Genomic DNA, 15362 nt, shown 5'->3' on the forward strand with positions numbered 1-15362 from the left:
TGTAAAGAAGAAAAATTAAAAACCAATTAGCTAGGGGTCCAACACAAGAATTAGAACAGAAAAATAAACCTCAATATAATAAAAGAAGCTAACAATAAAGATAAGAACAGAAAGGAATTAAATAGAAAACGAAGTAACAGGAGCGATAACAGAAAGAAAAAATAGTTCTTTGAAAGGCCAAATAAAACAGAGAAATCTACAGCAAGATTGAACAATTTTAAAAAAGAAAAAAGACAAACCATGCTAAAATGGAAAAAGATATAGCAAAAATTCAAAATATTATCAAGAGGTAAGGTTGTGTTTATTTTCTTCACAGATGGTTCTAGCACTATTTGTTAAAAGACAATCCTTTTCCCACTGATTTACTGTGCACCTTTATGGAAAAATCAATAGACAGCCGTTGTACAGGACAGAAATTGTCTTAGGTTCTGTAGCTTTGTAGTAAGTCTTAAGATCAAGTAGTGTAAGTCCTCTTTACTTTCCTTTTTAGAATTGCTTTGGCTGTTCTGGGTCCTTTGCAGTTCCATATACATTATAGTATCAGTTAGTGGATTTCTATACACAAAAAAAAAACCTCCTGGGAGTGCATTGAATCTATAGATCCATTTGGGAAGAATTGACATCTTAGCAATATTGAATCTTCTGATCCATGAATATGTACTTCTTCATTTATCAAGTTCTTTAAATTGTCTACATTTCATAGTTTTCAGAGTATAAGTCTGGCACATAATATTTTTAAAAATTTTTTGTTGAATGTGGAAAGATAATGAAATGTGACTCCCACTGAACACCATACAAAAAAAATTCCTGTTGGATGATATTATAAATGTTATTTTTTGTATTTCAATTTTTGAATGTTTTTTGCAATCTAGAAACAGAAGGAAACTTTCTTAATATCTGATAAAGAGTATTAGCATACCACAGCACACATGATTAAAAGTGGAACTTTAGTGGCATTCCCTTCAGTGTTAGGATTGAGCCAAGATTGCCAGCTTTTTTTTTTCCGGCATGGGCAGGCTCCAGGAATTGAACCCAGGTCTCCAGCACAGCAGTGAGAATTCTGCCACTGAGTACCATTGCCCACCCACTTTTATAAAACATATTAGAGGTCCTACTTAATGCAGTGAGACAAGAAAAAAAAGTGAGATATCAGTATTAAAGTATTGGAAGATGGTATGATTGTCTTCATAGAAAATCCAAAAGATTCTACAGACAAATCATTAAGGGACTTCAGTAATGTTGCTGGATACAAAAATCAATGTACAAAGTCAGTTGTATTCCCATATGCCAATAACAATTAGAAACTATAATTTATCAAAAAGTCTATAATTTATTTAAGCCATCAACAAAAATTAAGGTGTCTAGGAATATATACGGTAAAAGATGGGTAGGAATAAAGGACCAAGAACCAGACAGGTACACTTCCCTGAATGAGATATCAAGGTAATAATCGAGCTAAGTAAATAAGGCAGTGTGGTCTTGGTGCAAGGATAGACAAATAGACCAATGGAAAGTCACCCACATGTGTGGAAGTTTGGTGCATTACAAAGGCAGCGTTATAACTCAGTAGGGAAAGAATGAACTATTCAATAAGGGATGGTGGGACAATTGGCAACCCACATGAAAAAGATAAAAGTTAGATTTCTACCTCACAAGCATACACAATACAAAATTCATAATAGATTAAAAAGCAAATGTCAAAAGCCAAACTTTAAAATTGTTAGAAGAAAAAACGTGAAAATATTAGGCTAGGGATGGATTTTTTTACGACATTAAAAAGTTCAAACCATAAAAGAAAAGGTTGATAGATTTGACTGTAACACATTTTCTTGAATTTTCAATATTAAAGTGTTAGAAGATGGTATGATTGTCTTCATCGAAAATCCAAAAGATTCTGCAGACAAATGATAAAAGATCATTTATAAAAAGATAACTATAGACTTAGATAGCTACAATCCATATAACCAAAAAGATTAGAGTCCAAGTTAAAATAAAATTCCTAAAATTCAATGAGAAAGAGACAAGTCATCCAATTGAACATTGGGCAGAAATGCAGACAAGCAATTCACACGTGGAAATCCAATGCCAATAAAATATGAAAGGATACGTAGCTCAACTGAACTTTAAAGTCACCCAAAAAATATATACAGTAAGATTCTACTTTACACTAATTAGTTCAAAAATTGGTAAATCTGATAACATGTAGGGAAATGAGATTATTTAAGAGGTGAAAGTATAAATGGTAAGAATCATTTTAGAGAGAATTTGGAAATTCCCTATAAAGCAGAAAATTCACATGCTCTGACACCCAACCATCCCACTTACAGGTGTCTACACTAAAGAAATTCTTGCACAGATGCAAATATCTGTACTTGAATATTCATTGTCCTTGTTAATAGTGAAAAAACGGAAATAACCACCTGCCTCCCAGAAGAGCAATGGATAAACTATAAAATAATCATGCAATAGAATATTTCATATAAATTAGTTAAAATAAATAAGCTAGAGCTATCTATATTTATGCGTATGGAAAAACTGAGAAGTATATGGAGTAAAAACAATTGCAAAAGAATGCATATTAATATGGTATTTATCTAAAATTTATAACAAAATAGCAATTTATGCTGGTTTTATTACATATGTGTATCTCTCTAGATAAGATATACACAAATGTAAGAATCATGGTTACCTTTGAAAATTAACAGAAAAAAAAAACAAGAATAGAAAGACAGTTGTTAAAGGAAGAACCAGACATATTGCATGTATGAAGCTGATCTATCCCAAGCAGATATTCTGACCTGTGATACTGCTCAATTAATGTCACCATTATTTTTTTTAATTATATTTCTTAAATCATGATGTCAGGTAACAGAAGATAATGAAAACACAAATAATACTTTTTGAAAGTTATGCCATTTTCGTAATTTCCTTAGTAACTGATTTTTAACTCTAGTTAGAAATGTATTTAATAACTAATCATCATCTCTGCTCCATTTCCTCTTTCTCAGAAATTCCAAATTAGTTTACTACAATGCAAAAGAATGATTCAGAAGTCATTGCAATATTTTTTACACTGAATTTCATCATCTTGTACTGTAGATTTTTCCGTATGGAAAACAGAGTAAAAAATCCAGAATGAAGTAGTTAGCATAATATGTACTTTTAGGCCATGAAGATTTCTGTTAATGAATGTAGATATTATATGTAAGGATAACGGTTTTGTGAACAAGGCAGTGTCTGCCCCTGAGTTCAAATTAGAAATTAGAAAAGGGACATTTTCCGTACTGAGTAAATATATTTTGGAAGGCATCTCATAGGACATCTTTTGATTAGCTTAAAAGTATAGTTGAATTTTTGCTTGGTTGTTGCTTGTTTTTAAAGCAATTTGGAAAATCAGAATTTCTGATTTATACCAGACGTCTTGACTTGTTCACAGGTTACTACAGCCTGCTTCAACTAATAAGGAAGAAGCGTCTAAAACTGAAAGTGAATTCACACGTTGCCTCTCAGAGTTCTACCAGAGAAAATCTCGTGAAGAATCTGCTGCAGTTAGTCAGGAAGACAGCAAAAAGAAACGTATGCACATAGAAAGGCTGTTTCTTGAAGTAGTCTTTTTTGAGATTGTATGTTTTTAAAGATAGACATTCCCTGAAATGAGGTTAAAATGCTCACTGAGTAAAAGAAGGGTAAATTGTTGTATTTCAAATTTGGGAATAATTACATTAGTACATGGTGATAAAAAATCAGCCATAATCCTCTCTTCCTAACAAATTAACCATTTTTCATTTTTGGTTATAATAGAAGTTTAAAGGCATCTTTGTATTTTGCTTATAAATATTTGACCATCTGTTCTCTTGCCTTTTTAGTTATTAGTCCTCATTGCTGAACAGTAAAATCCTCACACTGTTGAGCATTGAGAATGCCCTAAAATTTTTATCGTTATAAATAACACTACAGCGTACATTAAGATAGGATTTTTTCTTTGAGTGGTTTTCTTAGCAGAAGTTTCCAGGAACAAGTAACTATCAAAGAATTTGAAAAACTGGTTCTTGATGCAAATTGTTAATTTGTCTTTTAGAAAATTTTCATTAAACTCTGTGACCATTGGGTAACGCCAAAATGAGTCTTTTAAATTTGCTAACATAAAAATCAAGTAGTTACATTGAGATATTTAGTTCCTAAACTCAAGTTGAAAGAAGACTGCTTTCTACACTGTGTTGTGAGTAGAAAGAAAAGCAAGAACTATCTCACTTGGATCATTCTGAAGGCATATACTTCCTTTCAGCAGTCTTTCACAGTGATATAAATTAAAGTACTTGACACTACCGAAATAAAAATTATTTTGCCTTTCTCCTTGCTATGTTGTTTTGTTAGGGGGTATCCCTCGTACTCCAGTGAGACAGAAGATGAATACCATGTGCCGTTCCTTAAAGATGTTGAATGTTGCAAGGCTGAATGTGAAGGCTCAGAAGTTGCAGCCAGATTGCAGTCCAGATGCAGCTGGGGAGAAAGGGGTCCAAAAGACAGCCAGTGGGAGAACAGCAGATAAATTGGAAGACCAAGGAAGAACATTAAGAAGTTCTAAACCTAAAGGTATTCCTCTGTTCCATAGAATTTTGGTGTCTAAGCTTGTGTTTACTCATTTATACCTTTCGATTTTTATAAAGACGTTCTCACTGGGAAGGAAAAGCTATACTAGGAATTGAGAAAGGGAAGGTCAGTTTTGGGCTGGAAGAGGCTGAGGGGGCTTCAAAGGAGCCAGGGGAGCCCAGGCTAGACTTTGAAGATGAGTCGAGTTTAGATGGGCAGGAAGGTGAAGGAAGGGCATCCCAGATGTGGGATTAGCGTAAGCAAAGTCACAGTGAAGAAGGGCCATGGCTTGGCCATTTTTGGGGTTTACTCTCTTGTTTTACTTCTTGTGTTGGACCCTGAGCTATTGATTTTTAATTTTTCTTCCTTACAAATATAAGCATTTAGGTATAAATTTTCAATTTATTTCAATTATTGTAAATTTAACTGCATATGCATGTTTGATATTTTTATTTTCATTGATACTTGATTCTAAGTATTTTAAGGGAGTGTTTTATTTTTGTAATTAGTTTGTTTTTTTTAAAGTATTGTTATTAAGATATCTTCATGCCCCATACAGTCCATCCAGAGTATGCAATCAGTGGTTCACAAGGTCACCCCATAGTTGTGTATTCATCACCATGGTCATGGAATTAGTTTTTAATATTTTTGGACTGTGCTCGGAATGTTGTTTATAATATACTGCTTCTTGGATATCTGTTTAAACTCTGGCCTAATCTGCAGCCAAGTTTTGTTACTATTCCTTGTGTACTTGAAAATAATGTCTTCTATCTAATTGTTGGTATTTGGTAAGACCTAATTTATACCTATTTATGAGGTCAAGTTTCTAACATTTTCATGGGTGTTTGAAAATAATGTATGTTCTTGAATTGTTGGGTACCATATTGTTGGGTACCATATTGACGCAGTACTATACTGCGTCAAGGTTATTAATGTTTGAATAGTCAACATTCTAATTAATTTTTTCTTCTGCTTTTATCTATAAAATAATTGCATTAGTCTCCCACCACATAGATTTTTCAAAGTTTTCTTACAATTCTGCCAATTTTTGCATTGTATATTTTAAGGTTTTCTTGTTAGGTCCATACAAATTCAGAGTTGTTTTTTATCTTCATTGTGATTATGTCTTTTGTCAATGAGTAATAACCCTTTTTTAAATTTATCCCTAATAAATTTATGCCTCAAAGTCTTAACTATACCACCTTTCTTCTTGTTAGTACTGGCCTAACACACATTTTTCTATTCTTTGCACAGTGTTTCTTTGTCATTATGTTTTGGAATATCTTTTGCAAACAGAAGAAAGTGTTTTATAATCCTGACTGACAATTTGTTTCTTTTAACCAGCAGTCATAGATTGTTTATAATTATTATGATTACTCTAAAATTTGGGTCTACCTAAAAAATAAATTTCTCACTTTCTGTTTTCTTTGATTCTTTTTTACTTTTCTATCATTCTGTGGGATTCATCAAGTGTTCTTTATTTTTCTATTCTGCTAGGTTTAGAGACTATATGGTTTCTTTTCCATTAGTGGTAACCTTTAGATTTGTAAGATGTATACTTGATTTTCAAAGTCTTAATCATTATCTCTACAAACAGTGTTTCTCAATCTTGGCACTATTGATTTTTTTGGACCAGGTGATTCCTTGTAGGTGACAGTCCCGTGTGGATATTTAGTAGCAGCCCTGACCTCTAGCCATGAGATGCCAGTAGCATCCCAGGCCCCTCGAGTGTGACAGTCCAGATATTCCCAAATGTCCCCTGTGAGGCAAAATTTCCCCCAGTTGACAACCTCTGGCTTAAACAATCTAAGAAACAACTTGTTGTGATAATAATTTGGCATTTTTTTCACAGATTTTAAAACCAAGGAAGATCTACTGTCTTACATACATGAAAATTACCGGAAGACTGTGGTAGGCACAGAAGACATCACATTGTATTCCTGCACTCGGAACATGCTCTCAACCATTAAAGCATTCCTAAAATCCAAAGGCACCAAGGAATTAGAAGTAAGAGAATACAGATGTAGCTTTTGGAAATTGGGACCTGGGTGTTTTTACCTTTAAAAAGCTTCTGGGAGTGTTGTGAGCCACTATTTCAGATCATGTTTTTATTCAGGGTTTGTGGTAAAAACTGGACTCCTTCTCTAAAGCGAATAGGAGAAATTGTTTACAATATTTAGACTCTTTAACCACTCACTTTTAAAAGAAAGGAAATCTGCAGATTGCTATATCTGTGCCCATTAGCTCTCAAATGTTGATTTACCATGTTCTTTTTAAAGATATAGAGACACTTTATTTCACTGTTTTTCACTCAGATGAAAGAAGGGAGATTTGTGAGAGAATTCACTGCCCTTCTCTGAGAGGGTATTAGTCAGTTGTGAAAACATTAGGAAGGATGATAAGTAATTTTAATATTCTCTTTTGTAATAATTTTATATTTTAGATGAATTACCTGAATCAAGTGAAAAGCAACCTCTTAAAAACTAGCAAAAGTCTTCGACAGAATCTAGGGAAAAAACTGGACAAGGAAGCCGAAGTCAGAGAGTAAGTACTATTTTTTTTGCCATTACTCAAAAAAAAAGTTACAAGATTTGCTAGTATCTTTAAACTTTTTATGTTGAAATAATTTCAAACTTACAGGACAGTTACAGAAATAATACAAATTCTATACAGAGAACTCCAACATACCCTTATACCCTTGATCCAGTTCTACCAGTTTTAACATTTTGCCACATTTGCTGTATCACTCTTTCTATTAATCCATCTACCTATCTATATATCTATTGATCATCTATTTTGTGAACGTTTGAGCACAGGTCACACATATAACCCTGAACAAACAGTACTTCTATATACATTTTCCTACAAGGATATTCACTTACATAATCACCTTAAATGCAGTTATCAAGAAACTTACATGCTATATTTCAATTTTCATATGTTCCAATGATATCCTTTTGAGGCTTTTCTCCTTCCTTACTAGATCCCATTGAGGATCATGTGTTACATATAATTGTCATTGTCTCTTTAACTGCTTTCTTTTTTCTGTTTTTTAAATTGTGGGAACATATACAACGCAAATCTTCCCATCCCAACCCTTCCCAAGCACGCTATTTGGCTTAATCCCATTCACTGTGTTGCAGAATGCTCACCATCATCTATTACTAGTACTTTCCCTTCATCCTAAGCAGAAATCCTACGCCCATTTTCATTAACTTCCTATTGTCCTGTTCCCCCACCCCTGGCATCCTATACTCTCTTTCTCTCAATGAGTTTGCATAGTCTGTGATGTATCTTTGTAGTTACTATGGGGCTTACATTTAACATCCTAAATCTAAAACAATCTAATTTGATTTGATACCAGTTCAAACTTCAATAGCATACATAAACTGTTCTTATATGGGTCCGTCTGTGCACCTTTAATTTGTCAGAAATTACGTATAATGCATTGTGTCCAAAATCATTGATTTACCATTATATTTTATGCATTTGCCTTTTAGATTCTATAGAAAGTAAAAAGTGGAGTTACAAACCAAAATTACGATAGAACTGGTGTTTATATTAACCTATGCCATTATCTTTACTGGAGATCTGTATTTCATCATGTAGCTTCAGTCAAGTGTTTGGTGTCCTTCCTTTCAACCTGCAGAACTGTAGCTTATCTTGTAGGACCAATCTATTGGTGATAAAGTTCTTCAGCTTTTGTTTATCTGGGAATGTCTTAATTTTTCCAAGATAGAATTCTTGGTTGGCAGTTTTTCTCCTTTCAGCACTTTAAATATGTCATCTCACTGCCTCCTTGCTTCTGTGATTTCTGTTGAGAAACCGCACCTAATATTAGTGATGCTCCCTTATACATGAAATGTTGCTTCACTCTTGCAGTTCTCAGAATTATCTATTTTTGGCATTTGACAGTTCAATCATAATATGTAATGCTAATGGGTCTATTTGGGTTTATCCTGTTAGGAGTGCATTGAGCTTCTTGTGTGTATATATTCATGTCTTTCATTTAAATTGGGAAATTTTCAGTCATTTCTTCAAATATCCTCTCTGCCCCTTTCTCCACTTTCTGGGACTCTCAAAAGGTATATATTGGTACACTTGATAGCATCCCACAAGTTCCTCAGGCTGTGTTCACTTTTCTTCATCCTTTTTTCTTGCCATTCTTCAGACTGAATGATTTCAATTGTCTTATTTTCAAGTTCCCTGATTCTTTCATCTGCCAGCTCCAATCTGCTATTGAACCCCTCTAGGGAAATTTTTATTCCTGTTACTATGATCCTCAGTCCTTTTCCTAATTTCTGTCTCTTTATCAATATTCTCTTTATGTTTCTCCATTATTTCCCTACTCTCCTTTAATTCTTTGTCCATGTTTACCTTTAGCTCTTTGAGCTATTTTATTTTTTTAGGACGTTGCCTGGTATTGTAAGAATTTGAGAATTTGCCACGCAAAGGAGGACTCCAAGAGACGTTCTCTCATGCAACACGCAAGGGGGTTATTTTCCACACATGTGTGGGGCTCGCTGAACACGCAGGAACAGAGAGCCCCGAACCTAAGTTTGCAAAAGCTTTTTAAAGGGTAAGATGAGGGGGGTGGGGGTTGAGCATGGGTCACAGGTGTTGTTTTGCAAAAAAAGCAGATAAGAACAGTTTTACAATAAGCATTTCTTAACAGTTTTACAACAAGTAACCTCTGCGCCAGGATTGTTTATCTTCAGCCTGATGGGGCCCATAATTCTTTTCTTTATAATTCTTAACTCACACCAAATGCATAGCCATGAATATAAAATCACACAAATGCTTTTGCTGGATATTTCAGAAGCTAAAATATATGTAAATAGCTAAATTAAGCAGGAAAAATTAGCTACTGTTAAGCTTTATAAAATTCCTTTTTACATTCCCCACTCCTTTTCGTATATATCTCTAATCTTAGAGATTTTCTGGATTATTTAACACTGAGAACTGTTGTCTGATGAGCATTAATTTGACATTTCCAATCTGCCCCTGTAAAAACTGTATAATTTTATTTAGAATACATGGTCCTATAGTTATTATTAAAAGTAACACAATTAAAGGCCCAACGAGAGCAGATAATAGCGTCGTTAACCAGGGGGACTTAGTAAACCAAGATTCAAACCATCCCTGTTGTGCCTCTTTTTTTTTTTTTTTTTTTTTCACGAAGGCGCTCTCTGAGTTTTGTCATAGACTTTTTAACAACACTAGAGTGATCCGCATAGAAACAACACTGTTCTTTTAAAGCTGCACATAGTTCCCCCTCTTTAAGGAAAAGTAAGGCAAGTCCCCGCTTATTCTGCAGAACTACTTCTGAGAAGGAGGTTAGAGAGTTCTGAAGGGCTGAGACAGATTTTTCTATTTCTTTTAAGTCTTGATTTATCGCGGCTTGTAATTGACTGGTTTGTTGATTGCTATGTACAATGGCAGCAGTCCCTGTGCCTATACTGGCAGCGACAGTTACCCCCAGAGTGGTAAGATTACAAGGGGGTACCAGGAACGAAGGCTCCCCTGCTCCCTCCCAAGTTTTTATAGTCTTCCCATTTTCCCATCTGGATATTGTTCATTTCCAAGGCTTATGCGGGTTGGAATTGGGTTCCCGTGGGGGAGGGAGGAGAAGGAGTAGTAATTCTATGAACCCGCAGCTTGAGAGGATTGTCAGTCCTTTCCAGTTTTCATTGGGACTAAGAGGGCGAAGGCGCAGGTTTGAGATGAGACGCATGGATCCAGGATGCGATGCCATCGACCTTGACTGCGGTGGGGGTGGTCAAGAGTACCTGATACGGTCCTTTCCAGCGAGGTTCAAGAGTCTGTACCTGGTGGCGGCAGACATAGACGAAGTTTCCCACCTGATATTGATGCGGAGTTCTGTTGTCTCCTGGCTGGTAGGAGGTGGAGAGCTGCCGCCACAGGAACCGCTGGGCTTTTTCCAAGGCTCGCAGACTGTCAAGCAAGGGGGTATGAAGGAAACTATTAATTTCTAGAATGGAGGACATGTCCTTGACTGGAGTTGGCGCTCCATATAAGATTTTATAAGGGGTTAGATTACACAAGAGAGCAGAGGGGGTATTTCTGGCTCTGAACAGGGCATAAGGCAGGAGCATGGTCCAATCTTTCAAGCCAGTCTCTATAGCTAATTTGGTTAGGGTCTCTTTAATTGTCCTGTTCTTTTTTTTTTTTTTTTTACCTGTCCTGAGCTTTGGGGTTTGTATGCGTTAATGCAATTTCCAATTAATCCCCAATATCCTGGCCATATCCTGACTTACCTGGGCTACAAATGCGGGTCTGTTATCTGACCCTATTACCTTTGGTAGACCGAACCGGGGAAAAATTTCTTCCATAATTTTCTTGATTATGACCTGGGCCGTTTTTCTCTTAGTTGGGTAGGCTTCAACCCATCCTGAAAAGGTGTCTATAAAAACTAGTAAGTATTTAAGTCCATATTTTGCAGGTTTAATTTCAGTAAAGTCGACTTCCCAGAACTGCCCAGGTTAAGTTCCCCTTAGTCTTTTTCCGTTAGGAGCTTTTGTGGGGTAGGCGTTTACAATTTGACACGCCTGACATTTTCTGGCTACGCGATCTGCCAGCTCTTTCCTTTTTGAGGCTGTCAGAGGGTACAATTCCCTCTGGTCTTGCAGGAGCTGCTGTAGTTTCCCTGTCCCCAGGTGAGTGAGCTGGTGGACCTGCTGTATGTAAGCTAGGGCTTCCGATTCTCCTAGGGGTGCAACTTCAGATAGTGTTTCAGGGGGTTGCTGGTTTTCTTTGGCTATTAGGACTAAGTTTATAAGGTCCCTTAATGCTGCCGCTTTTGCTTCTTCATCTGCTCGCTTATTACCCAGGGTTATTGGGTCCGAGCCTCTTTGTGTTTGATTTTTTATTACCAGCTGAGGTTAATAGCCCTCTTTGTTGGTAAATTGCCCCATGTACGTGGGCAGTAGCAAAGGCAGAACGGCTATCTGTATAGATAGTCGCTCGCTTTTTTTTGCTAATTTTAGAGCTTTTGTGAGGGCAATTAGTTCAGCCTTTTGGGCAGATGTTCCCTCCGGGAGGCTAGAAGATTAAATAACTTTTGTCCCACTGACTACCGCCGCTCCTGCTCGCCTCTTACCGTGTTGGAGAAAGCTGCTTCCGTCCGAAAACCAGGTTACCTCCGAGTTAGGCAATGATTGGTTTTTTTAAGTCTCTGCGGATTCCGGTCTCTTCAGCTAATATCTCTTGGCAAGTGTGCAGCACAGGTCCCGCGGTCTCGTCCGGGAGCAGGGTAGCCGGGTTTAAACCTGACGGGGCCCCGAAAGTCACCCTGTCTTTGTCTAGAAGGATGCTCTGATAGTGGGTAATTCTGGCATTTGACATCCATTTATCTGGAGGCTGGCGGATTATGCTCTCCAGGGCGTGAGGGGCTATTACAGTCAGCTTCTGTCCTAGAGTGAGTTTGTCTGCGTCTTTTGCCAGGAGGGCAGCTGCCGCGATGGCCTTGAGACAGTGTGGCCATCCGCTGGCAACTGAATTTAATCGCTTGGACAGATAGGCCACCGGTCTCCTCCAGGGGCCTAAAGCCTGTGTTAGGACCCCTCTAGCCACGCCTCTCCTTTTTTTTATGTAGAGCGTGAAAGGTTTATTCACAGCTGGGAGGGTTAAAGCTGGAGCTGACAGGAGCGCTTTCTTAATGCTGTCGAAGGCTTCCTGCTGTGCTATTCCCCACTGGAAATCAGCACTCCCTTTGAGCAAGGGGTATAATGGGGCAGCAAGGGCTGCAAATCTTGGGATCCATAACCGGCAGAATCCTGCTGTCCCTAAGAACTCTCATAGCTGCTTTCGGGTCGTGGGCGGGGGTATTTGTGTTACAGTTTTCTTTCTAGCCTCAGTGAGCCATCGCTTTTCATTCTTAAGAGTATATCCCAGGAAGATTACTTCCCTTTTACAGATTTGGGCCTTTTTGGCTGAGGCTCGGTTCCCCAGTGCGGCTAGCTCTTAACAGTTTTCGGGTCCCATACTCACAGTCCTCCTTAGTGTCTGCTGCCAACAGTAAGTCGTCCACATATTGTAGCAAGGTGACTCTGGGATGCTGAATTCTGAAGGAGCTTAAGTCTCTATGAAGAGCTTCATCAAAAATGGTGGTGGAGTTTTTGAACCCCTGGGGCAAGCGTGCCCAAGTCAGTTGGTTCGAGGATCCCGTCTCTGGATCGATTCACTTAAAAGCGAACAAGGGTTGACTGTCCTTATGCAAGGGCAGGCAGAAGAAAGCATTTTTTTTAGATCAAGCACAGTATACCAAGTCTTTTCAGGATGGAGAGTGCTGAGCAGGTTATAGGGATTTGGCACAGTAGGATGTATGTCCTGCACTCTGCTATTTATTTCCCGTAAGTCTTGCACCAGTCTATAGTCTCTAGTCCCTGGCTTTTTGACCGGCAATAAGGGAGTGTTCCAGGCTGATTGACAGGGCTTAAGTACTCCCAAGCCAAGGAATTTCTCTATATGGGGCTTGATTCCTTCCCGGTCTTCCTTGCTTAAGTAGTATTGTTTTACCCGAATTGCAGAGGTGGTGGGCTTTAGGGTCATTATTACTGGGGGCTGATTGACTGCCAACCCTAACCCGGCAACTTCTGCCCAGGAATTAGGGACTTCTTCAAGCCAGGCCTGAGGAATAGAACTGCGGAGCTGTTCTGGTTTTATATACAGCTGATATTCTTCTTCAACTGGCAAGGTGAGGGCAGTTATTACAGGTTGGCTTACTAGCGGGTTTAAAAATTCCACCTTTGGCCCCTTAGGATTGAAGGTGATTCTCGCCCTTAGTTTAGTTAACAAGTCTCTTCCCATAAGCGGGGCAGGGCACTCAGGGATAACTAGGAAGGAGTGTTGAAGCTTCCCCTTCCCCAGGTCCATGGTTCTTTTGGTAGTCCAGGTGCAGTAGCGACTGCCATTTGCTCCCCGCACCAAGGACCTTTTTGTAGAGAGCGGGCCTATAGGTTCTTGGAGGGCCGATATTACTGCTCCCGTGTCGACTCCAAAATTAATTGGTACCCCCTCCACATTAAATTTTACCCTGAGCTCAGGGAGGGGTGCCGAGCCCTGACTCCCCTAGTCTACACTTTCTAGAGCCAACGTGGCTGGTTGTTGCCAATTTGGGGGCCTAGTACCCCTCCATTTTTTTTTTTTTTTTTCCGGACAGTTTTTGGCCCAGTGCCCAGTTTCTTTGCAGTAGGCGCATTGGTCTGGACTAAGAGGGGTATGGTAACGCCGACCTGAGGGATTTTCTTTAGCTTGTCCTCTACCTTCAGTGTTTCTTTCAACTACTGTGGCCAGGATCTTTGTTAATTTTTTCGTTCTCCTTTTCTCTCTTACCAACTCTTTTTCCTCTCTCTCTTATAAAACATTTTTCAGCTTCTTTGATTAAATCTCGCGAGGCTAGGTCCTGCAACCCGTCTAAGCGCTGCAGCTTGCGTCTAATGTCTGGAGCTGATTGGCCGATAAAGGCCATGGCCACTGAGGCTCTTTGATCCTCTGATTGAGGGTCAAAGGGAGTATACCTACGGTATGCTTCCATTAGTTTTTCTAAAAAGACTGAGGGCAATTCGTCCGCTCCCTGAATAACCTCTCTTACCTTGGCCAAATTGGTGGGCCGGCGTGCGGCTGCTCGGAGACCCGCTACTAGAGTCTGGCGACAGATGGACAGATGCTCCCTACCTTCAGAGGTGTTCGGGTCCCAATTAGGGCGGTGCAGCGGGAACCGATCGTCGATGACATGCTGGAGTTGGGTGGGTCTCCCGTCTTGTCCAGGAACTTGCTTCCTGGCTTCCAGTAGGATTCGATCTCGCTCCTCCATGGTGAAGAGAGTCCCCAGGAGTTGTTGACAATCATCTTAAGTGGGCTGGTGAGAGAACATAAGGGACTCCACCAATCCAGTCAGCCTAGTGGGAGCCTCGGAAAAAGGAGGGTTATTATTTTTCCAGTTATATAAGTCAGAGGAGGAAAAGGGCCAGTATTGTAGAGCGGGCATTTCTCCCCCGTGTCCATCATCCACTGGAGGCTCGTACGGTCTGAGGGGGAGAGTGACCGCCACATCAGATGGGCTTAGTGCTCGTCTGCTTCGTGTACTATGTGCCGGTCCTGGTTCATCTGGGATTGTCTCTTGGTGAACCTGCGAAGAGGAAATGGAAGAGAGCGGGGAGAGAGAACTAGAGGAGGGAGAAGGTGAGCTAAGAGAAGGGAGGTCCTGTACCGGAGCTGAAGGGTAGGGAGGAGGGGAAGAAGGACCTGCGTTGAAGAGGAGTAGATCCGATTGGGATTCCGGTAGGACTGCAGGAGGCAAAGAAGGATAGAGTTTCGGAGCTTGAGAAGGACCCGGCTCCTTGATTGGAAGTACAGAGGGGGAGTCATGTTGACCAAGAGGAGTAAGAAACGGCTTTACCCACGGAGGTGGGTTTTCACACAGGTCCTGCCAAACCATGATGTAGGGCTGCTGGTCCGGGTGGCCATACGGGTCAGGGCGGAAGATGACTGACTTGACGGCCCGAATCAAGGGGAGATGAAAAGCTCCTTCCCGAGGCCATTCCACATTAAAGAGGGCCACTCAGCTGAGCAGAAGGTCTGCCATTTGCCTTTTTTTTTTTTTTTTTTTACAATAAGAGATAGATTCTGACCTCTTTCCCTGACCTCAGACCAGTGTCTTAAGGTCAGAGAAAGTGGAGTCGACATTCCCTGACCCATCTTCAGTAAAACAAAAACAATTTCTAACACACAAATACAGACAGACACACACA

At 39.2% G+C, this 15362-nt stretch overlaps 1 protein-coding gene across 2 annotated transcripts in view; it reads left to right on the top strand.

The window, feature by feature from the left end:
* The window catches only part of TICRR (TOPBP1 interacting checkpoint and replication regulator), a 71381-nt gene that overhangs the window by 13793 nt on the left and 42226 nt on the right, over positions 1-15362 (top strand). For both annotated transcript variants that reach the window (XM_077124173.1, XM_077124172.1), the window contains exons 6-9: positions 3437-3576; positions 4375-4593; positions 6443-6597; positions 7034-7134. In XM_077124173.1, the coding sequence (XP_076980288.1) occupies positions 3437-3576; positions 4375-4593; positions 6443-6597; positions 7034-7134 (615 nt within the window). The remainder of the gene's footprint in view (positions 1-3436; positions 3577-4374; positions 4594-6442; positions 6598-7033; positions 7135-15362) is intronic.

Source organism: Tamandua tetradactyla, chromosome 12 (genome assembly GCF_023851605.1).
Source record: "Tamandua tetradactyla isolate mTamTet1 chromosome 12, mTamTet1.pri, whole genome shotgun sequence".
NCBI lineage: Eukaryota > Metazoa > Chordata > Mammalia > Pilosa > Myrmecophagidae > Tamandua > Tamandua tetradactyla.